At 36.6% G+C, this 25834-nt stretch overlaps 1 protein-coding gene across 1 annotated transcript; it reads left to right on the top strand.

Moving 5' to 3' along the window:
- Positions 1–1696: 1696 nt before the first annotated feature.
- On the top strand, positions 1697–24695 carry LOC144960843 (uncharacterized). Its single transcript, XM_078894218.1, has 11 exons — positions 1697–1812; positions 3607–3875; positions 5307–5487; positions 6566–6735; positions 10576–10758; positions 12320–12567; positions 15692–15840; positions 17158–17322; positions 17764–18069; positions 19162–19411; positions 20964–24695. Exons 1-10 carry the CDS (start codon positions 1719–1721, stop codon positions 19374–19376), a joined length of 1980 nt encoding a protein of 659 aa, XP_078750344.1. The 5' UTR covers positions 1697–1718; the 3' UTR covers positions 19377–19411; positions 20964–24695.
- The last annotated feature ends 1139 nt before the right edge of the window (positions 24696–25834 follow it).

The following is a 25834-nucleotide window of genomic DNA, read 5'->3' as shown; positions in this document are numbered from 1 at the left end:
GATATTCATTGAATTTCCTTGTTATAACAATAAGCCAATGTAGAAAATGGTAGGGGTTGCCTGAAGCCGGTGATCGTAAAATACTAACGAAAGAGTGAAAATGGAGAGGCTTCGTATGGGAACAAAACAGACAATGGACGTTTCGGGTACAAACCCTTCGTCAGCACAACAGTACACAAATAAACGTGGAAAACAAATAAAATATTATTTTATTTGTGTACTGTTGTGCTGACGAAGGGTTTGTACCCGAAACGTCCATTGTCTGTTTGTTCCCATACGAAGCCTCTCCATTCTCACTCTTTCGTTAACAATAAAACCAATGTTTTGTTTCTCACCCAGGTATAGATAAAGAGACCAAATGTCGCATCAAACAGCTCATGGGGTTCCTGACCTCCCATAGTGGACAGGGGGGTACATACTGTGTCTTCTATCCCCTTATATCTGTTTTCCAACATGCTTTCTGTCTTTGTCTTGGAATGAGATTACTTGGTTTTGTCCTGGTCCTGGCCAGATCCCCTGGCTGAGAGGGAAACAGTCGAATGTATAGTTAGTTTTGGGAGATGATATTTTTTTCATTGTAAATCATCTCTCTGTTATGCACTGTATCATGCTTTCTTTATATTATATATGATTTGTAAAACATTTGAGTGTGTTCCTCTTAGCGGGGACCTGTGCTTGTGTCTGGATGAGACTTTTAGTGATCTCAAACTAAGTACTTTGATAGAGTACTTTTGGAATCTACACCTGTTTCTAATTTGAACCAATTCCCCTTTGTCTCACCTTTTCTTTTGTGCTTTAATTGTAATTCTAGAACTTTTTACTATCCCATTTTCTTCCTTTTTACTGGTGCTGATATGACCTAATGTGTTGCAAGCGCCGTAAAACCCTTATAATAAAAACAAAAAACAATCCATTTTCACTCTTTCGTTAAGGGGCGGTTTGGGTCTTTTCAAAAAAATTTTTAATAAGCAATATTGGGCGGTTTTAATCATTTTGTATCGTCATTATAGGTTAAAAAACAACATTTATGGTGAAAAATTTTAATTATCTGTGTTGATGCCCATTTTGCGGCCGAATTTGGGGGTCTGACATAAAAAAATATAACAATCTTGTGGCAAACGTTCCACAAAAACTAATGAAGGAATGACCTCCATATTCTTCCCTCGTGTCAACATTGTACCATAGTGTGTCACCATAGAGAGATTTTACGGCTTTAGCTTATGGAATTTTTATTAGAACATTACAAATTTGAGAATCAAAATGTTATGACAAAATTGATGTTAAAAATTTAGAATTAGGATTATAATTCAAAATTCACACATCTTATCAAAAAAATCTCTCTATGGTGACATAATACATTATCTCTGTGATAACTGTGGAAATTTTCAGACAATTTCATTGAATAGATTCTGAGAAACGTTTGACACAGTATCCCATACCCTTAGAAATATGACATTTTGAGAAAATAGCAAAATAACTTCCCGTTTTTCACACTTTCTCACTATCTGTACCATTTTCGACTGTGTTTTTTGTGCCTTTATAGTCTACTTTACGAATTTGGACTTCAACTATATTATTTCTCGGATAATTAAAAATAATTTTCCACCAAAATCTCAAAATCAATTTTTCGAAGGATTTTCCTAATAATTAGACCCAAACCGCCCCTTAACAATAAACCAATGTTTTGTTTCTTACCCAGGTATAGATAAAGAGACCAAATGTCGCATCAAACAGCTCATCAAACAGTTTGTACCCGACCTATTCTTCGCTCCGAGGGAGAACTCAGCGATGACGACGGAGACCTTGGGGAAGGTCAGTAGATTGTAGTGTATTTCATGTAAAAAAAAAAAAATGAGCTTTTATATAGCGCAATATCCACTAAACGTGCTCAAAGCGCTTTACAAGGGGTCCCTGATCAACAGCAACATTTCACGTAGGGCGGGACATAACGCCTGTTAGGCGATATTACAATTTGTCGGACAAAGACAACGCTGTTAACGACCAGGTACTCATTTTACACCTGAGTACGGTGAGAGAATGTGAGTAAAGAGCCTTTTCCAAGGACTCAACTATACGCCGAGCGCGAGGCTCGAACCCAGGACCTTCCGATTCGAAAGCGAGTGTCATACCACTAGACCACATAGCCACACAAATGTCAATTAAAATGTCAGTGAAAAAAAAAATAAATTGATCTTTTAATAATAGTAAAAAAGTAGATCTTTAGATTCCTAGTATGTTATAGCTCCTATTATCACATAAATTTATTTTTAAAAAATTAAGCTTTTATATAGCGCAATATCTACTAAACGTGCTCAAAGTGCTTTACAGCGTTCCCTGGCCAACAGCAACATTTAACATGTAGGACGGGACATGTAAAAGTCACCTTCTAGGCGATATTACAATTTTTTTTCAGACAGATACAACGCTGTTAACGGCCAGGTACTCATTTTACACCTGAGTACGGTGAGAGAATGCGAGTAAAGAGCCTTCTCCTAGGACTCAACTATGCGCCGAGCGAGGCTCGACCCCAGGACCTTCCAATCTGAAAGCGAGTGTCATACCACTAGACCACATCAATGTGTCAGTTATATATGCAACGTGTAGTGGATATGATGATATGTCGATGTCAAGTGCCAGAGAGCGATTTGATTGGAACTAGGCACTTTATAGATTCATTACCTTATTATGATTGTGATCCGTTAATCTAAGGGAAAACACATATCTGTTAGGCTGAGGGAAAAGTTCGATCTGATAATTTAAACTGAGGGAAAAAATATATCTATTATATCTCTTGGAAAAAACAGATCTGTTAGTTTGAGGGAAAAAATAGATCTGTTAGTCTGAGGGGAACACAAAATAGACCTGTTAGTCTGAGGAAAAAGAATAGATATGTTATTCTGAGGGAAAAAAATAGATCTGTTAGTCTGAGGGAAAAAAATAGATCTGTTAGTCTGAGGGGAAAACAAAATAGATCTGTTAGTCTGAGGGAAAAAATAGATCTGTTAGTCTGAGGGAAAAAAATAGATCTGTTAGTCTGAGGGAAAATAATAGATATGTTGGTTTGAGGGAAAAAAATAGATCTATTAAATCTGAGAGGAAAAAAATAGATCTGTTAGTCTGAGGGAAAAAAAATAGATCTTTTTACTATCCCATTTTCTTTTTTTCTACTGGCGCTGATATGACCTCAATGAGGTGTAAGTGCTGTAAAACCATTAAAAACAAACTGTGTGGCTATGTGGTCTAGTGGTATGACACTCGCTTTCGGATCGGAAGGTCCTGGGTTCGAGCCTCACTCGGCGCATAGTTGAGTCCTTGGAAAAGGCTCTTTACTCACATTCTCTCACCGTACTCAGGTGTAAAATGCGTACCTGACCGTTAACAGTGTTGTCTCTGTCCGAAAAATTGTAATATCGCCTAACAGGCGTCATGTCTCGTCCTACGTGTTAAGTGTTGCTGTTGGCCAGGGACCCCTTGTAAAGCGCTTTGAGCATGTTAAGTGGATATTGCGCTATATAAAAGCTCATTTAAAATTGTTTTTTTTAAAAAAATACCTTTTGTCACAGAAGCCTATTACCATTTCATTTTCTTTTCTCTCCTTGCCATCAGACATGGATCAAGACGAGGAGGAAAGCAATTCTTCAGCTGTTCGAAACTCTGAGACTTTGAGAGGGAGGGGAGAGAGGAATGCAGTTACAATCAACGGAAGTGGAGGAGGAGGAGGGGGTGGAGGGAAGAAAGATGGAAGGAACGGGATGAAAGACGAAGCCAGGAGGTCGCCGCTCACTGTCAAAAAGGAAGAGGAAGATTCCGTTAATGGAGACGGGGAAGATGGAGAGAAGAAAACGGAGGAGGAGGAGAATTTGTTGGGAGACCAGGTCAGTACCGACGGCGATTTTAGTTTTTCCCTGTTGTGTCTTTTTAAAAATAGGAAAAAATATTGTTAATCAGTTAATTAATGTTTATGTATTTATCATGTTACTAATATAATTACTTTTATTTATTGATACATTTATATGTCTGTGATTTATTTGTTATTAATTCATTATCTAATTTTAAAATTGTATTGAAAAGCGCTTTGAGCACATTTAGTGGATATTGTACTACATAAATGCTCTCAATTTTTGGGGGGTTTTTAAAATTTTTTTATTTTATTGTGCATTTTTTGGATGTTATTTTCTAGGTGTTCCTTCAGAGCCGTTAGGCCCATAGAACTGAAGTTATCCCGGTTTCTATAGCATGAAACGGTCAATAGCAATCGCTTGCTACACTTTCGATAGGATGCTAGTCTATTGCAAAATACTTTCCACCAGATTTGACAAACCCATCTACCCAGTAACTACTGGGTGAACAGGGGGGGGAGAGGGGTGTGTGGAGTATGTGGAGAGTTAGAAATAATGTGCATTTCTTGTCATTCCTCACATACCTTTTTCTTCTTTTTTTTTTTAATGAAAATTTTTTGGTCATTGAATTTAAATTACCTTTTTCTCTTTTTTTCTGTCAAAGGACACCTACACATTGATGATGTGTAATACAACATGGTAAAAAAAAAAAAAAAAAAATCGAGCTCTTATATAGCGCAATATCCACTAAATGTGCTCAAAGCGCTTTACAAGGGGTCCCTGGTCAACAGCAACATATAACATGCAGGACGAGACATGGCGCCTGTTAGGCGATATTACAATTTTTCGGACAAAGACAACGCTGTTAACGGCCAGGTACTCATTTTACACCTGAGTACGGTGAGAGAATGTGAGTAAAGAGCCTTTTCCAAGGACTCAACTATGCGCCGAGCGCGATGCTCGAACCCAGGACCTTCCGATCTGAAAGCGAGTGTCATACCACTAGACCACATAGCCGCACATATTCCTACACCTCCATTGAATTTGAATTACCTTTATTTCTCTTTTTTTCTCTCAAAGGACAACTACACATTGATGATGTGTAATACAACGTGGTACATATTCCTACGCCTCCATTGAATTTGAATTACCTTTATTTCTCTTTTTTTCTCTCAAAGGACAACAACACATTGATGATGTGTAATACAACGTGTTACATATTCCTACGCCTCCATTGAATTTGAATTACCTTTATTTCTCTTTTTTTCCAAAGGACAACTACACATTGATGATGTGTAATACAACGTGTTACATATTCCTACGCCTCCATTGAATTTGAATTACCTTTATTTCTCTTTTTTTCCAAAGGACAACTACACATTGATGATGTGTAATACAACGTGGTACATATTCCTACACCTCCATTGAATTTGAATTACCTTTATTTCTCTTTTTTTTCTCTCAAAGGACAACTACACATTGATGATGTGTAACACAACATGGTACATATTCCTACGCCTCCACCACATCCTGTGTGCTCGTTTACTCAAGGTATACACGCTGACACAGAAGTTGATACAGGAAGAGTCTCTCACCAAGAAGGAAAGGAAAGAATCGGTTGCTCTGGCCCTTAAACTGAGAACCCCTTGTAAGTTTAATTATTTATTTATTTATTTATTTATTTATTTATTTATTTATTTATTTATTTATTTATTTATTTATTTATTTTTTGTATTTTACTTGGTCCCAATTTTAAAATTTGCTGACGACACTGCACTTCAAGGGTTAATATTTAAAGATGATGAAACGGCATACAGATCTGAGATCTACAGATTTGTTGGTTGGTGTGAAGATAACTCCCTGAAATTAAATGTAGGAAAAACCAAAGAAATGATTTTTGATTTTAGAAAGAACACAAAGTCCATCAGTCCGCTCAAAATTAACAATCAAGCTGTTGAGCAAGTTTCGGTTTACAAATATTTGGGTATTTTAATTGACAATAAATTGCAGTGGGATTTACAAACCGATGCTGTTATCTCTAAATTGAACAAAAGAATGTATTTTATTCGGAAACTTTCAGAATTTGACATAGACTAAACGTTATGCACCCTTTTTTATATATCCGTTTTGGAGACCGTTATTACTTTTTGTATTACAGCCTGGTGTGGAAATGCCAGTATTTGTGACATTAAGAAAATTGATCGGATAATTGATAAAGACAGGAGTTATACTCACCCAATGTCCAATGTGGAAGAACTGTTCAAGAGATTTTATCTGAGTAAAATGGAGAAAGTTATGAAGGATGGCGATCACCTCCTTCGCAAATATATTATGTTCTCCATGAAGAGTCGTCGCCTTATATCTATAAAAACAAAGACAACACGTCACCTTAATTTATTTTTGCCACATGGTGTTCGAATTTTTAATGCGCAACTGTGATTTAGATTAAATACTATCTTTTAAATATACACGCACAAGTTCGGACTAGAGGCCAGAGGTATGGCCTATCTCAATTTATCAAATTAATATATAAAGTGTTGCTATTGGTTCTTGGTTGTATATTTTTACATATTTGTACATTTGCATATATTATAGGATATATATACATTGTCGCCATGGATTCTCAACTTTGTGTTTATACATTTTCATGCATGCCTTGTCTGTAAACGATTTTCCATTTTTTTTTGATGAATAAAGTATATCTTATCTTATCTCTTATCTAACAGTGGAGGTTGACGTTGAGGACTATTATTCCTACTTTCTGGACATGGTGATGGCGGTGCTGGACGGAAACCTGGAGAGTAGCCAGTATGAAGACACCATGCGGGAGATGTATGGAATACAGGCTTACCAGTTCTTCACCATGGACAAAGTGGTCCAAAATATGGTCCGACAGGTCAGTTTTTTTTTACAAGTTTGTTGTCAGTTCTGTTCATCCATCCATCAGTTTATCACTTCAACCGTTTCTTCGTCCATCCATCTGTCATTTGCTTTTGTCTCTTACCCACCAATAACATTTGGCCATCCATCCAACCAACCACCCATTCCATCCACCTATCCATCCATCCACCTATCCATCCATCCATCCCCCTCCCCCCCAACCATCTATCCTTCCAACCATCTATCCACCCATCCATCCCGTCCATCCATCCATCCAACCATCCATCCATCCACTCACCCCTCCATCCATCCATCCATCCATCCATCCATCCATCCATCCATCCATCTAACCAACCACCCATTCATCCATCCACCTATCCATCCATCCATCCATCCATCCATCCATCCATCCATCCATCCAACCAACCATTCACCTATCCATCCATCCATCCATCCAACCAACCACCCATTCATCCATCCATCCATCCATCCATCCATCCATCCATCCATCCATCCATCCATCCATCCATCCAACCAACCACCCATTCATCCATCCATCCATCCATCCATCCATCCATCCAACCAACCACCCATTCATCCATCCATCCCATCCATCCATCCCTTCATCATCCATCCATCCATCCATCCATCATGGGTGAAAGTTCGCCGGCATATGCCGGAAATTCCGGTTTTTTAGTAAATGTAATTGTCGCCTGCCGGCATTTTGACTCTTCTGCCGGCTTTATCATTATTGCACCACCGGAACTTTTAATACTAGGAAAGTCCTGTGTAAACTAATTTTCTTTCAAAGGTGACAGGTGAACACATGTGTCACTTTTCTGTCATACATTTTATCTGTTGTACTATAGTTATCTTTTCAGTTGGTTATTAAACGCTGGTTTTCACTAAAACCTTTCACACCATTTTTGAAGATTTGCATTGAATTATGCATATAAGCTTATTTTATACTTCAAATGGTCTCCGATCTCATTTAAGCTTCTACTTCTTGTTAAATAGAACTTGGCAAGTGCAAATAAAATAGAACCAACATCTTTGACAATGAAGCCTTCAATTAAGGACTGTATTGCCAATAAATGGGTTATTCCCCTTTATAATACAACTGAAAATACTTAATTTTGACTGTTTAAATGTATAATATTTTTTTCTTAAATATTTTGTATGAGTCTAATTTTTAAATTATTATTATTATTAAATGGGAAGCTGTAAGAAGGCTGTAGGTTTTTTTAAAAAATGCATTAAGACTATATTTGGGGTATTCAACTTGTATATTACATAGGTTGGTATTTCCCATATTTGAGTCAAAAGTAGTTATAGTAGTTGTAGACACCACTGCGACAACCACCATCACAACATTGACACTGCCACAACCACTACCACCACATCATCATCATTATCACCACGACCACTAGAGCATCATCGCTACTACAACTACAACCCATACCAACACTGGCATCAAAACAAGTACCATAGTTGGGGTCTCTTGATCACTTCTTTGGGCATGGGGTGTTTTGGATAATAATAGCCCTTGGTATTGCAATTCCTGAGTCTTTTGCTATTCAAATTTAAAGTGATGACATATCTTAGTGTCTCCATAAACCAGGTAATACTATTATTACTAGAAAAGATAATTTATTTTGCTTTGGGTTTGGTATTAGCTTTTATATATAAATTTTGTTTTCAATCATGCAGACTAAATACTTTTTTCTTTTTTTTTCTTTTTTTTTTTGCGTTAAAAACACAAACAACTTTTAGTATCATAGAATTAAATACAGTTTTCACTCTGAGAAGGTTGACACTCAGCTGGTGAGTCGCATATCGCAAAATTTTTTTTAAAAATTAGCATCTTTTTCAGGCAAACTGGCTGCACCGGTCTGTCTTTCAGGCAAATTGATCCCCGTTAACTTTCACCCATGCCATCCATCCATCCATCCATCCACTCACCCCTCCATCCATCCATCCAACCATCTGTCCATCCATCCATCCAGCCATCCCTCCCTCCCTCCCTCCATCCATCAGTACATCCATCCATTCATTGAGCCTTACTGTAAATCTGCATTTAATATTTCAATCTTCCTGTCTCATTTTATTTATCCATTCACCCATATAACAATCAATTAATTCTCCCATATTTCTACCTTCCACCCATCTACCTATTATTGTCTATCAGTCTATCTTTCAAGCCCCCCCCCCCCCCCCCCCCCCCCCCCCTTTCCCCAAATCCATTCATTCATCCATTATCCATTTCCACTTTCCACACACAACTCAGGTTCAGCACCTTGTCATAGACGAATTTCCATACCAACTGTATGAGGAGCATCCATCCATCCATCTCTTCATCTATCCATCCATCCATCCATCCATTAATCCAGCTATAGACCTGTAAATTCTCAGTCAATTAACTGAAATCAGTCAATTTGTCAAATTCAAATATTAAAAAAAAGGAAAGAAAGAAGTGAAGAAAGAAAGAATTCACAAATCGTCGTCGAATGACCGTATAGTAATTAGGAGTGTTCCATAACGCTACGCATAGCTCATGGGAGCCGTTAATATTAACGATGGATTTATTGCCAAGGCTAAGCGGCGCTTTTTAGAATTGGCGTGACTGAACACATTCCAGTGAAATTTCACACAGCCTTCGTTAAATTATTTTTTCACTTTCCAACCTGTCGTGATCCCAACGGTAGCCAATTTTAACTGAGCCGCCGAGCGATAAATTTCACTGTTTCGTCTAAGCCAAAATTGACCACAATTACAAGCTGGGGTTTAAAATTATAAAAAAAAATAAAATGCGAATGCCGGAAGTAACATCTCTAGTAGATGATGGAGACACCTTTAAATCGAAAGTTAGATTAGGATAGATTGCTACAAGCACATTCCGATTGCCTCACGTTGTAAACAAACTGGTTGACCGTTTCTTCACTGATTGAGTACCTGATTATAAGGAACAATGGTAAGTAGCCTTATTAATTCCCGTGCAAATCAGGACGTTTTCTGCCATTGTTTTGCTCAAGCCCAAGCGAGCTTGCTGTTTTGTGGCGATTTACCTTCATTTCGATTCTTTGAATTTTTCCGCTACGCCTGCCGAAGTTTCTTCTTGATAATTCACTTCTACTTAATAATTCAGTGTATTGGCCAGAAGTCATATTTATTTAAGTTTTTGTTTCTCTGTCATTTACTGATTGAAAATCAAGTTTGATCATTGCTACATTATTCTAATGTTCTCACAATGGCTGAGCTGTTCGTGGATCGCAATTCAGACTTGTCGAGCATCGATAAAGTTAAAGATGTGAGTGTGAGGAATAAATTCAATTGGTCATGGCTAGAAGTTAAAGATGATAATGGTGATTATTTTTCTGACTATGTCAAAAAAAATTCCAGAGGCAGGAATATGACTTTGATGAAGTCATCTTTACCTATATGAATGACATGCTTATTTAGCATTCCTTCTACATCAAATTATGGCAGTCATACTTCCAGTAAGAAATAACACCCACTATTTTAATGTATTGTATTTATCACTCTCCTCTCCAATGATGCCCTTATTTTTTAAAAAATAATTGAATCTTCAGTTTGTCGAAGAGTTTCAGTCAATTTTTATAGAGCTCATTTACAGGTCTACAGCTGTACATCTACATTTAATATTTCAATCGTCCTGTCTCATTTTATTCATCCATTCTCCCATCCATCAATCTTCCTTATTTTATTCATCCATTCTCCAATCTGTCCATCCATATATATTATCCACCAATCTATATTTCAACCAACCCCCCCTCCCCCCCTCTCCTTATCCACCCATTCACCCATTATCCATTTTCACTTTCCACACACATTTCAGGTTCAGCACCTTGTCATAGACGAGCTTCCATACCGCCTGACCAAACTGTACGAGGAGCAAAGAAACAAAGGTGGGGCAGGTGGCCGTTGGGCCACGCTTCACCAGCGGGCCACTTTGGAACAGGCGTACTTGCGTCAGGCTGAGACCATCCTTGGGGATGAAAGCCCCTTTAAAGTAGTCATTGTAAGTTCAACTCACTTCTCTTTCTTGATTCAATTTTCTCAACGTTGTTGATGTTGGTAACTCCAGGACTAAAGTAACTAGTGGAAACCCCCCCCCCTCCCCCCCAAAAACCAAAAAAACAAAAAACAAATTGAACATTTATAGAGTGCAATATCCACTAAACATGCTAGAGTCGCTTTACAAGGGGTCCCTAGCCAACAGCAACACTTAACATGTAGGACGAGACATGAAGCCTGTTAGGCAATATTACATTTTTTTTCAGACAGAGACAACGCGGTTAATGGCCAGGTACTAATTTTGACACATGAGTACGACGAGAGAATGGGAGTTAAAAGAGTATTTTCCAAGGAGTCAGCTATGCGCGCTCAGTGCAGCACAGAAACTCGACCTCTGGACCTTCAAGTTTGAAAGTGAGTGCCATACAAAAAGACCACATAGCCGCGTGTGTGAAGACGGGATGGAAAGCATGAAGAATCAATGGTAGCTTAACTCACTCAATCCTAGAGATTTTTGCTACTTTTCAAAATTGGAAAAAAAATGTATTAAAAATGAGCATGTGCAGATATTTTTTTATTCAACTACCATTCACATGTAAAAACTAAGAACATTAGCTTTGATACTACGCCTATAATTTGTCTCAGAAAAATGTAATAAATAGGCATGGGGTAAAAGTAACCTGGGTAAACTACGGATATAGTAGGTGTTATGGTTGAAGGAGTTAATTATGAGAATCTCAAACTTCTGACTCAGCATTTATATAGTTCAGTATCCATTAACTGTGCTCAAAGCGCTTTACATGGGGCTCCAAGCCAACAGTTACACTGAACATGTATGACGAGACATGACACCTGTTAGACGATTTTACATTTTTATTTTTCTGATGTACAAGACAGCTGTCAACGACAGTAGACAAAAATCCTAGACTACAGGAGGTAGCAAGAAATTATTTTCATCGGACTCATATGATTGAAAGAAATGAATTTGGAATTTTGTTCAGATGGCTCCCAAGGACAAATAATTTATCATTATTATTATTATTATTATTATTATTATTATTATTATTATTATTATTATTATTATTGTTATTATTATTATTATTATTATTATTATTATTATTATTATTATTATTATCATGATTATTATTATTATCATGATTATTATTATCATGATTATTATTATTATTATTATTATTATTATTATTATTATTATTATTATTATTATTATTATTATTATTATTATTATTATTATTATTATTATTATTATTATTTTTATTTTTATTATTTTTATTATTATTATTATTATTCTTCTTCTTCTTATTATTATTAGTATTATTATTATTATTATTATTATTATTATTATTATTATTATTATTATTATTATTATTATTATTATTATTATTATTATTATTATTATTATTATTATTATTATTATCATCATCATCATCATCATCATCATTATCATTTTCATCATCATCATCATCATTTTTAATATCGTCACCGTTGTCATAGTCGTTGTTAATATAATTCTAATTTTTAAAATTCTGTTTGTTTTGTTTTCACAGCACAGCCGTACGGGCGTGATGGAAGTGGATATGCTGGATCCACCCATAGATAATCCAGAGACAGTCAAGGAAGCTGCTGGATGGTCCAACTACATCACCCAGTACGCAGCAGTTTCCTCGACGTCTGCCTCTCCATCCGCAGCAGTCGGTGCTATGTCTGCCTCTACTTCGGCTGCTGCTATCAAGGGCAAGCTGAAGGAGGAATTTCTCCACAGAGTGGCCAGCAACAAACCGATATATTTAGTTAGGTAAGTAGACCTGCCTTGTGCTACCAAAAATTCGTAGAATTACCAGTTTTTGGCTCCAGCTAGAAAACTTCATAAGCGTGTTTTTAATTAGAATAAATGATAAATAAAATTCCCTGTATTCATCCCCAAGGGGAAAGTTGTCTTTAGGGAAGACTGGAATAACCCAGGCGTCAGCCGCAGTGCAGCGCCGCAGAGTGAGCTAGGGGCTAGGTGACATGTTCAAGGCCACACGAGACGGGTAGTCGAACTCGGTATCTTTTGGGTATGAAGCAAAGACCGTGCCGCTGAGCAATGCTGCCTCCTAAAATCCAGACTTAAGGCAGAGAAAGAAATATTTGGCATGTTGAGTCTTTGTTTGTTGTTGTTTTGTTTTTTTCTTAACGCATTATCCTCATTCTTACCTTACCTTACCGGAGTTCCGTCTCCCTACAGAGGTTGAATGTCATGGAACGGCATTCTTCACACTCAAGGGCCATTACCGAGCAGGCGATTATCTTTTTGCCAGTTGTTCCCTCCACATTTCCTATCCAGGACTTCCTTGGCTTGCCCCGTGCCATTCTGCAAGCTACTTTTCCCTCTAGCACTGTATTTTGGATGGTATTGTGTCTCCGAACATGTCCATAATAAGTCAGTTTTCTCATTTTAACTTCTGCCAACAGTTTTCTGGACCTTTGGCCTGCATCAATAAGAACCAGAATGTTTGATTTCTTTCTGGTCCATGGTACTCTCAGAATTCTTCGGTATACCCACATCTCGAAGGCATCAATTTTTCTTTCTATCTCCTTCGTTATGGTCCATGTTTCACATGCATATGAGCCAAGGTCAAAAGGTGCCAATTTTTTTTCTCAAAATAAAAGTGACATAATAGTCCATTCATGTTTCTATATGTGTAGCAAAAACCCTGTACTTCACGAATCAAAGGCCCTTTAGATAACTTTAAGGTCTAACGCAGCATAATATCGTCAACAATACCTATAGGTTGCTGGTGTCACCTGTGACCGGTGACACCAAAATGAGACAAAAAACTCAATAACCAAATGATTTTTGTTGAATATCAAACTTTATTTAGTAAGTTATAGACAAAAAGACACAATCAACAACAATCATAGTACAATAATATTACCAACTATTGGAGAAAATATTGATTTTTGGTGTCATCGGTCACAAGCAACATAGAATGCAAATATATTTTTTCATAAAAATGTTTGTACATTAACAACAACAACAATATTGCATATGCTTATTACCAGCAATGTTCAGAAACTTTTGGAATAAAATTTTGGGAAATAATGTGAGCAAAGCATATCTTATTTAGCGACATTGTGTCACTTGTGACATTAGACCGATGACACCATTACTTATGTCACAAGCAATACCAAATTGCAATTTCGACAATATATCATTAATTTCGGTCAAACCAGTGTAATAACCACAGTTAAATATGAAATTTAATAATATTTCAGAAACCAAAGACCTCAAAAATAGAAATATACATGGAAATTAGAGCATCTGAATGTGACTTGTGACATAAGACCGGTGACACCATTACTTATGTCACAATCAACACCAAATCACACTTTCGTCCATAATATATCATTATTTTCAGTCAAAAAAGCACAATAACCTACTCTAAAATGAAATTCAATAATATTTTAAGAAACTAAATACTTTCAAATTGGAAATATACTTAGAAATTAGTAATACCATTGTTGCTATTACTTTGGTCAAAATCGGCACGAGAACGCAATTTTGCCTCAATAAATCAAGAATAGCAACTGAACACATGTAATATAGCCTGTTAAAATGTAATTCAATGAAATTTCAAGCTTTGAAGAACATGAAAACAGAATTACATTAGAAACTTCAAACTTAAGTGTCACCTGTGACATTTTAACCAATGACACTAATGGTCACAAAAAGTACCAGAAGTCACACAAACACTAGATAAATATCAGCCATGGTAATGAATTCATGTAACCATAGGGTAACATCCGCCCTACTGCTCAAATATGCTAGTTTGTATTAATTTAGTGTGTTAATAGTAAATCAAATCAAATTTCTTGACAACCCTTCTTTTATCTGGATTCGTCAAAAGCTTGAGTTTTGTCTTTTTCTTGATTCATACAACCCTGAAACATAAAAAATTAGAATTACAAGGAAATAATTAATTGTGTCAAAATCACAGTCTTATGTGAGATGTCATAATATCATATTTGTAAATAGAATAACAGCTGAAAACATAATTTTTCGGTGGCACTTTGTAATATCCAATATCAAGTGTTGCTTGTGACAATGTAAAATAGCGATGACACCAAAGTTCAACTTACCTTTTCTGCCTGGAGCCACGCTGGAAAGGCAAATGAAAGTGCTGCACTTCAAAGACTGGTAAGAAGGGTGGATCAAAATTGCGAATCGCCATTTAACGAAACAAACTTCCACGTGATCACGCATGCCGTGTTGCTTGTGACAAATGACACCAAAACCAATAAACCTCAATATTGGCAAAACGGTATACATTTACTCCAAGATTTGAGTTCATATAGTAAATCTATGCTTTTTTCTCATGATAACACATTTTATAAACATTAAAAATGAGCTTTAAAGTTTCGTGTCGAGTCTTAGTACTGTGCTGTGTTTGATGACACCAAAGGTCACAAGCAACACCAACTTTTTAAGAACTCTATATGAAACTTAATCAGATATGTAATATACTGCAATTGCGTTTAAAAGTAAATTTGGACTTCATACTGTTAGTCAAATTTCAATCACGTGAGCTAAAACATCACATTTAATTTCTACATGATTTCTAAAAAGGTGATGCGTTGACCTCGTTTTAAGCACATGCCAAACAGCATTCAAATTTCACTTTCAAGTTGTTTATTTCATATTCTGTTGAACAGACTATGTTGAGCTATCTCATTTTATCTCTTCTTCATATTATCAATTGATTACAAGCATTAACCCAATAAAAACAGCCCATAGTTAAGTAAAAATCAAATTTTCTTAACACTGGTATCAGGCGGGCACCTTTTGACCTTGGCTCATATAGGAATGTGGACCATACATACATAACATTTAGCCATACATACTTTTGTACTCATTCATCTTTTTTTTTAAAAAACAGAAATAAGAAGAGGAATTCAGAGTGGCTGGCCTTCAAGACTCAGCAGGAGATGTACGTGAAAGAGGAAGAGGATGATGACGACGAGGAGGAAGAGGAAGTGAAGGATGAGATGGAGGATGACTATGATGAGGAAGATAGAAAACCCAAGAGTGAGTGAAAATGAAATATGTGGGAGTCCTTGAGATAATCAGTCGCATGGTGAAAAGTTTTGAACGGAGATATTTGACAATTTTAGTCAAGAGGTCAATTTTTATAGAAAATGAGTTATCAAAAATCATTAATTCAAACATTTTTCTACATATTGATGAAATATTTTAATTGAATTCTACTCCTAAATATTTTAATTTTTTTATGAAGGTAAAAAAAAAAAATTTATTATACTTAATATCACCTCTTGTCAACTTTGGAAGCGATTTTCTCAAAATTAGGGTTTCACACCCTATCCCATGCATATGATCATAACTTGAATGAAAAATCTGATTTGCTTCAAATAAAGATTAAAATCAGTGAAGTTTAAATTACACATTTTTGATTTTTAAATTAGTGAAGTATTATGATCATGGGCGAAAGTGCGCCGGAAAAATTCGGCATGGCCGGATTTTTATTTTTGAAAAAGAGGTCTCGCCGTTTTTTTTTTTGTCTGGCCGGAATTCGAAAATGAAAAAAACCGGCATTTATATAATTAACCGCACTTCTGTTTTTTCCTCTTATTGGTAGTTGCAGGATATTTTTTTTTCTGAGCACCTGCCTTTGCAGGATTAATATCATTGAGTAACTTTCACCCATGATTATGATACTGATGTATCTTTTGGAACAATAAACACGACAAATAGTGTGAAGATATTTTTTGGAAAACAAGTGTGGCCATTGCTGGATTAACTTTTGAGATTCGGTATTTGAAAGATAAATCATTTTTTTCGGGAGGAATTTTTTTTTTAAATTTAAAATTGAAAAATTCGTAGAATTAGGGCATTTTTAGAACTTCATGAACATCTCTCAAGTCAATAAATTTTAATTGAAAACGAAAGTTAATGCCAGACTACATACATAGTTTGAAAGATTTTGAAGTTTTAGCAATTTTTATCTCCTAAAAATTATGAATTTTTAGATTTTTAAGTAGACAGGTCTGCATTTTATATAAATTGTTTTCTTTTTTCATTCTTTTATTTATTAAAAAAAAATTTTAAAAATAAAAATAAATAAAATTCCCTTTATTCATCCCCAAGGGGATATTTGTCTTTAGGGTCTATTCCAAGAGAAGACTGGAATAACCCAGGCATCAGCTGCAGTGCAGTGTCGCAAAGTGAGCTAGGCAGGGCGAGGTGACTTGCTCAAGGCCACACGACAACGAGGCGTGTAGTCGAACTCGGTACCTTTTGGGCACGAAGCAAAGAGCGTACCGCTGAGCCACGCTGCCTTTTTTGTTTATTGATTAATTAATTAATTTGTTTATTTATTTGTCTCAGACCTGTTGGATTCCATCAAGGTGAAGTCTGAGAAAGATCTGGAAGGAAAGAAGATGGAAATCAAAGAGGAGATGGAGATTGACAGTGACAAGGAGGAGGACATGGAGGACGAGGAGGAGGGAGGAGAGAACAGGAAGGCAAAGCCTGCTAAAAACTCTAATAAAGGTATTTCTCATACAGATTATAAGAACCCCCCCCCCCCCCCCCCCCTCCCCTAAGTACCAAGGTTACATTAATAGATATGAATTAGTATAAAAATTTCAATTTTCAATTTTTAAAAAAGACCCCCCCCCTCTCCCCCCCTCCAATATTATTTATCTTTGAGGTACCGAATCTCAAAAGTTAATCCAGCAATGCCCACACTTGTTTTCATTTGTCGTGTTTATTGTTCCAAAAGATATCAAAATATTCACTCACTGAAAAATCCAAAATATGTAATCTAAGTGACCATTTTGAGTAATTTTACGGGAAAAAGGTGTATTCAAATGATTTTTGAAAACCGCCTTTAACGGGAATGTGCCCCCCCCCCCCCCCTTTTTAAAAATTTTTTTATTTTACATTTAATTTAGTGGCTACAATAATATTACTGTTAATATCACCTGTCAGATTCGCTCACCAAAGATGAAAACAAAAGGCCAATCAAGAAAGAGGAGGAAGGGATGGACGACGACGAAGAGGACGTGGAGGAAGACGACAGCCGTATGGGAAGCGAGCGCGGTAGCAGACCGGGCGTGACCGCGGTTTCCCCTGCCAGTGCCTCGGCGACCAGGGAGGTAGACGACGACGACGACGATAACGGAGAGAGAGGGGAAAGCGATGACGACGGCGGCCTGGGTGATGATGAAGATGATGAGGAGAAAGGTTTAGATACTCCAGTTACTAAGAGAAGAAAGCTTGTATCTTCTAGCGATGGTGAGTTAGTGTTACAGACCACAGCCTAAAAATCTGGAAAAAAAAAATTGTATTTTTTTTGAAAAACTGCCAAGACAAAGCGGAGAAAAAAATTCAAGAGAAGAGTTTTTTGTTTTTTTAAAAACTGCTGAACGTTCTTAAAGTACTTTACAAGGGACATGACGTCTGTTAGGTGATATTTGAATTTTTCTGGACAGAGACAAAGCTGTTAACCAGGTACTAATTTTACACCTGAGTACAGTGAGAGAATATGAGTAAAGAAGTCTTTTTAAGGACTCAACTATGCACCGAGAGAGGTTTGACCCAGGGACCTTCCGAACTGAAAGCAAGTGTCATACCACTAGACCACATAGCCGCACGTTCATAAAGGGGAAACCCGAAACATCCACATTGTGTGTCTTTTTAAAATTAAATTGAAGGTTCCATTCCATTTTATTTTTGTTGCTCATTTGCAGTTCCCGAATTACTACAGCATCTGCATTGGCTGCCAGTGGACCAGCGGATTAAATATAAACCTTTAATTATCGTTTTCAAATGCCTGGAGGGCTCGTCACCAGCATATCTCTCAAACCTCGTTGAACCGTATAACCCACAGCGATCGCTTCGATCAACGAACGACCTCAAATTGAAAACACCCTGCTGTCGAGTGAAGGCTGGTGAACGCGTCTCTCAGCATTCTGGTCCAAGGTTGTGGAATTTACTACCACTTGAGATACGTTCTTCGTCTTCACTAGAGGAATTCAAGCGTCGATTGAAGACATTCTTATTCCGACAGGCTTTCTTTTGATTATGTGTATAATTAGCGTTGTTCGTGTACTGTGTTAGGGCTTAATGATTAAGTTAATCTATGTTATGCGCCCAGAGCCCTCCTGATGAAGGGATGTTTGGCGCACTCTAAATCTATACCATTATTATTATTATTATTATTATTATTATTATTATTATTATTATTATTATTATTATTATTATTATTATTATTATTATTATTATTATTATTATTATTATTATTATTATTTATTTCTTCAGATAATGTTTACAGATCATCAATTTATTACTTTAAATGCTAATGTTAGTTTGTCTATATTTTGCCAGGTGTGTCCAGACGAAGTGTCCACACAGTGGATAACACAAGTATCAAGTTCCACCCCAATTCCTCCAAGGGCCAATTCCTTATCAAACACTATATATTTTTGTCTATATTTTGCCAGGTGTGTCCAGACGAAGTGTCCACACAGTGGATAACACAAGTATCAAGTTCCACCCCAATTCCTCCAAGGGCCAATTTCTTATCAACACAGGCAGTCTGACTGCCAGGCCCCGTCGCCTGGCACGCACCATGGCTGTAAGTAGTTTGTTTTGTGTATTGCTCTTACTATTATTCCTTAAATTTCATCTGAACTTTAAACTTTCCTTGTTGTGTTGATTTATCCATCATCATCATCATCATCATCATCATTATCATTATCATCATCATCATTACCATCATCATCATCATCATCATCATCATCGTTATCATCATCATCATCATCATCATTGGACATGGGATGGTTATAGTAAAAAGTAGTTTTTAAAATTCGATTTGGTAAAAATACTCATGAAAAAAATGTATTAAAAAGATATTTTTTTTTTTTTTTTGTGCTTTATAAAAAAAATCCTGCTTTTAAAAAGATTTGTCTTTTTTATGTTGGTAGTTCTGTTTATCATCATTACCTTATAATTTCAGGCCTGTAAATCATCCGACTATTGTCGGATTTCCGAGTGCTAATATTAAAAAATAAATAATTAATAGTAAAAATAAAATTTGTAATGCTAAAGAACAGAACCAATAAAAAATAAAATAAAAGAGTTTTATTTCGTTCCTGGAAAAAATCAAAATTTTATTCCGTTTCAAATGTCGTTTTAAAAAAAAAAACAACAACAAAACTAAACTTTTTATTTGTCGCATCAAAGACAAAACTAGGCCGTCTATCAGTAAGCTATAGTATCATGCCACCTACACGCTCGGCTAGACGTGGATGTATTCACTACCTGGCTACTGTGCCACAGCCAGCGAGAGAGGGTCTCGAAGTTCGCACGAGTCGTCAAACACACACCAAGTCAGTAAATAATTAACACGCACAGAAGTGCTACCGACACACATGCATTTCTCCGTCCCTCTATTCTTCTTCCCTTGGATTCATTGGTTCCGTCTGGATGTGAGACAGAACTTTTTCTTCTTCTTCGTCGTCGCCGTCTTCTTCTTCTTCTTCTTCTTCTTCTTCTTCTTCTTCTTCTTCTTCTTCTTCTTCTTCTTCTTCTTCTTCTTCTTCTTCTTCTTCTTCTTCTTCTTCTTCTTCTTCTTCTTCTTCTTCTTCTTCTTCTTCTTCTTTCTTTTCTTTCTTCTTCTTCTTCTTCTTCTTCTTCTTCTTCTTCTTCTTCTTCTTCTTCTTCTTCTCTTCTTCTTCTTCTTCTTCTTCTTCTTCTTCTTCTTCTTCTTCTTCTTCTTCTTCTTCTTCTTCTTCTTCTTCTTCTTCTTCTTCTTCTTCTTCTTCTTCTTCTTCTTCTTCTTCTTCTTCTTCTTCTTCTTCTTCTTCTTCTTCTTCTTCTACCATAAAATAAGGACCTCATTATAAATAAGTTGGGGTATGTGACATGATTTGACTAGTCAATTGACTTGGTATATCTGTGTTGTGTGTATAAATTAATTCATATTTTTGTCCTATTTGTCTATTTTCGCGTGTTCAAAGTACCGACAATTTTTCCACCAACCATTTACAGGCCTGTAATGTGAATGAATTGTTATGTATTTGTATAGTTTGCCATCATCAATACCAATATTTTAAATAAGTGTTTATCCCTTTCACCCCCCTATCCTTTGTCTCCCCCCTCCCCCTCTCCCATTCCCCAACTCTCAGTGCCACAAACGGGTAACTCAGGCTAAATACAGCCGTCTCCAATCCTGGCACAGACCCTGGATCAGCCGTCACGTGACCTTCAGCCAAGCGGAGTTGTGTCGTCGCTGGATGTCCGGAGTCGGCCCGGACACGCGGGCCAATCGCACGACCATCCTGGAGATGGAGGCCGTAGAGGTGACGCCGTACAGACTGTACTTCAAGTACAAAGTGGAGTGGGTGGATGCGGTCACGTCTTCATCGTCATCTTCGGCATTGTTGTCGTTGTCAGCAGTCGGGGGTCTCAACGCCTCAGGAGAGAATTCCTCTTCCCCTTCCCCACACAATAGAGATTAGTTTTTTTTTTTTAGAGCACAAATTCAAATAGACACATGGATCTGGGCATACAATATTTAAATAACGCCATCCCCCCCCCTCCCTTCTTCCTTCTAGCTTCAATCTTCAATCTCCTCCAGGGATGCTCTTTTTCTGTCGATGAAATCATTGGTAGTTTAAAGGCAACAGTTTAGGGCAGACCTCCCTACCACTTGGAAAAGTCTGTAGAACTATGAATGTTTTGGCTCCACTCTGTGAATTGAACATCATCATCTTCATCGTCATCATCATCGTCATCATCATCATCATCATCATCAATTCTGTAGAACTATGAATTTTTGGCTCCACTTTGTAAATTATACATCACCATCATCATCATCATCATCATCATCATCATCATCATCATCATCATCATCATCATCATCAATTCTGTAGAACTATGAATTTTTGGCTCCACTCTGTGAATTGCACATCATCATCATCATCATCATCATCATCATCATCACCATCATCATCATCAATTCTTTAGAACTATGAATTTTTGGCTCCACTTTGTAAATTATACATCACCATCATCATCATCATCATCATCATCATCATCATCATCATCATCATCATCATCATCATCAATTCTGTAGAACTATGAATTTTTGGCTCCACCCTGTGAATTGCACATCATCATCATCATCATCATCATCATCATCATCATCATCATCAATTCTGTAGAACTATGAATTTTTGGCTCCACTCTGTGAATTGCACATCATCATCATCATCATCATCATCATCATCATCATCATCATCATCATCAATTCTGTAGTACTATGAATTTTTGGCTCCACTTTGTGAATTGTACATCACCATCATCATCATCATCATCAACAACATCATCATCATCATCATCATCATCCCATGATCTGATGATGATCGTCAGGGGGGATACACGGGGAAACAGATCTCACCACTTTCTGCCATTAAGCTCAGTCGTTAATCTACTGGGGCACGACTGATCCGACATGTCATGTTTTGTGTTAACAACTGTCTTCCACTTCCGCGTATCCTTTCTGTGGACTTGGTATAGCTCGATGGCATCCATCTCCTCTCTGAGCTCTACAAAGGTTTTTAATTTATTAAATATGATTGAAATTGAAGTTCTGGTGCCAGAGCTAACATATATGTGACCCTCCGTCTCAAAACGGTATTATTTCGGGATGATTCAGACCCCAAAAAGTGAATTTAGAGATTGATTGATGAGAAATTGGACCTTAGAAGTTTTTGCAATGCAAGAAATAGTCTTTATACTCCACCAGAACGTACAGAAATTAAACCCAAGTTGGATATTTGTGGCTATGAATTCAATTTCCCTTACCGAGTGGATCCTAACATAATACCGCTTCGATACGGTGGATCACATATAGGAGTTTAAAGCATTGTTTTCACGTATTTAGGACAAGTTGGATGATTTTTTTTAAGGGTAATTATGTCAGCCAGGTTATTATCCATGAAAACTACAAATTTTTCCCTATTTTAATTGCGCTTTTTTCTATAACGTAATATCCACTAAACGTGCTCAAAAGCGTTTTATAAAGGGTCCCTGACCAACAGCAACACATAACATGTAGAACAAGACATGACACCTGTTAGGCGATCTTACAACTTGGTCACCTGTTAAGTCAACAACAACTACTACTACTATAAAAATATGTACAAGATTGTAAAGTGTTTGTTTATTTTGATTATTTTTGATATTCAAATTGAGCATTGATAGGGAATAAAAGTTGTGACGTCCCACTTTCTACTCTTTTGGTTCCAAAATCATTGGAAGTGTTTTGTAACCAGTCTTTCAAGGAGGACTGATAACGAATGGGTTACCTTACCTATTGAATTGAAGCCTAAGGTGGCATAACTATTTTTCGTAGCAGGACGTATAGGGAATGATATTAGCGGAAGAGTAGCGTCCCTTGATTGGACGTCACCCATAGTCTGTGACGTCACCGGCGGAAAAGTTATTAGAGAGAGAACGTCATGTTGGTTGTGCGCATGCGTCTCTCGTCCTCGCCGGTGGACGTCACAGACTATGGGTGACGTCCAATCAAGGGACGCTACTCTTCCGCTAATCTCATTCCCTGTAGTAGTATAGGCAGATTATTAGGATTACACACAGGATGGAAAAGAGCGAGGGTTGATGATCTTTATTGATCATCATCATCATCATTGCCTTTTTCACCCTGGGTCAGGGTATAGGCGACCACAGACAAACAGTTTCCATCCTTCTCTATCCTGAGCCAACTTTTTAAAATCTCATTCCAGGTCTTACCACTTCTCTGTATATCAGCTTCTTTAATTCTTCTCCATGTTCCTCGTGGCCTTCCCCTTGATCTTCTGCCCTGAGGGTTCCAGTCCAATACTTTCTTTGTTATAGCGGAGTCATTCTTTCTAAGCGTGTGTCCAATCCACCTCCATCGTCTTCTTCCTATTTCCTCTCCCACTGGTTTCTGCTGTGTTCTTTTCCATACTTCTTCATTTTTTATTCTATCCATCCATTTTATTCTGAGTAGCTTATAGTAGCTACGCATGCACCTGTTTACGAAAATCTGTACCCTCCTTATATATGCCTGTGATGCGTTCCAAGTTTCATCTTTATTGATGGCTAGCGTATTATCTAGATTAGAAAGTTAAACAAGATGCTGTCGCCCTGAAACCAGAATATTTCAATTACACAAGGCATGGATTTATTTAGTCCTCTGGAAGAGTGGTTTTACACTTCTAATGAGATAGGAACCAGTTTTTTGTTTTTTTTGGACATCACACTTTTGATCCCCCTTTTTATTGATATTGTGTTGGTTACGATGATAATTTTTATATGAAATGGATATGTACATTTATTTATTTCGTTTAGTCTCTTACTGTCGTTTCGGTATGACGTCACTTGTCGACGATGTGAGGAATGCTAATTTTTGCTGGTAATTTATTATTATTATTATTATTATTATTATTATTATTATTATTATTATTATTATTATTATTATTATTGTTATTATCGTCGTCATCATCGTCATTATAATAATCATCATCTTTACAGTTATCACCGTCCTGGTTATTATCATTCTCATTATGCATCATCCATCATTATCATCATCATTATCATCGTTATAATCATCTTCGTTATAATATCATCATATCTTCCACATCACTCTTCACCTCACCATGCATTTTCAAAGGAATTGCGTTTTTAAAAAAATGATACTTAAAATTTTGAAAAAATGAAAAAAGTCTCCTCCCCATATCACTCTTTTCTATGTTTTTCTTCCATTCATCATCATCATCATCATCATCATCATCATCATCATCATCATCATCATCATCATCATCACCATCATCACCATCATCATCATCATCATCATCATCATCACATCATCATCATCATCATCATCATCATCATATCATCATCATCATCATCATCATCATCATCATCATCATCATCATCATCATCATCATCCATCATCATCATCATCATCATCATCATCATCAATCATCATCATCATCACATCATCATCATCATCATCATCATCATCATCATCATCATCATCATCATCATCACCATCACAGTTCACAATAAAATCATGACAATAACTAGGGACTTGTGGACTCGATTCCAATCATTCTATGATCATTCAATAATAATTAAATAATTAAATACTAACGATATGAATACATAATTTACGATTACGATTATTATTATTAAAAGTCTTTATAAAAATATTGTTATGCTTTCTTCTCTCTCTATTTGTTCGTTGCATGTTTTTTTTTTTTTGGTTTTGTTGTGTGTTTGTTTAATGTTTTTTCTTTTGGGTTTTTTTTTTTTTTTTTTTTTTGGGGGGGGGGGGGGGGGGGGATGTTGAATATTTCATTTTCTGTTTATTTTTCTTCGGGTTGGGACCCTCTCCTCCCAATGTGGTCACTTGTATCTGTTTTCCGGGTTGTTTTCTGTCTTTATCTTGGGCTGGAATGGCTTGGTTTTATCCCGGCCCTTGCCGAATTCTTTAGCTAAGAGTGAGAAGGAAACAGTCAAATGTATGTATTATATATATCTGTTTTCCAACATGCTTTCTGTCTTTGTCTTGGAATGAGATTACTTGGTTTTGTCCTGGCTCTGGCCGGAGTCCTAGCTGGGAGGGAAACAGTCAAATGCATAGTTATTGTTTTGGGAGATGATTTTTTCCCCTTGTAAATCATCTCTGTTATGTATTATTATATTTGTTATTTTGAATGTATAATGTAAGCATTTGAGTGTATTCCTCTTTGTTGGATGAGACTTATCGGTGATCTCAAACTAAGTACATTGTTGGTGGTATGCTCTTGGAATCTTCATCTGATCCCTCTTTGTTCCCAGTTCCCCTTTGTCTTACTTTCTCTTGGGTGCTTTTATTGTAATTCTAGAACTTTTTACTATCCCATTTTCTTCCTCTTTACTGGCTCTGATATAACCTAAATGTGTTGCAAGCGCCGTAAAACCCTTAAAAACAATACAAAACAATGTTTTGGATATATTTTGTAAA

Source organism: Berghia stephanieae, chromosome 15, assembly GCF_034508935.2.
Source record: "Berghia stephanieae isolate SIO BIC M18660-M18661 chromosome 15, UCSD_Bste_1.3, whole genome shotgun sequence".
Classification (NCBI taxonomy): domain Eukaryota; kingdom Metazoa; phylum Mollusca; class Gastropoda; order Nudibranchia; family Aeolidiidae; genus Berghia; species Berghia stephanieae.
This window is presented reverse-complemented; position numbering and strand designations above follow the sequence as displayed.

Coding starts and splice junctions, on each gene's coding strand:
- LOC144960843 (XM_078894218.1), top strand. CDS start 1,719: ATGTCGCATCAAACAGCTCATCAAACAGTTTGTACCCGACCTATTCTT. Junction 6,736..10,575: donor TCCAAAATATGGTCCGACAG/GTCAGTTTTTTT, acceptor CACACATTTCAG/GTTCAGCACCTTGTCATAGA. Junction 17,323..17,763: donor TGCTAAAAACTCTAATAAAG/GTATTTCTCATA, acceptor ATCACCTGTCAG/ATTCGCTCACCAAAGATGAA.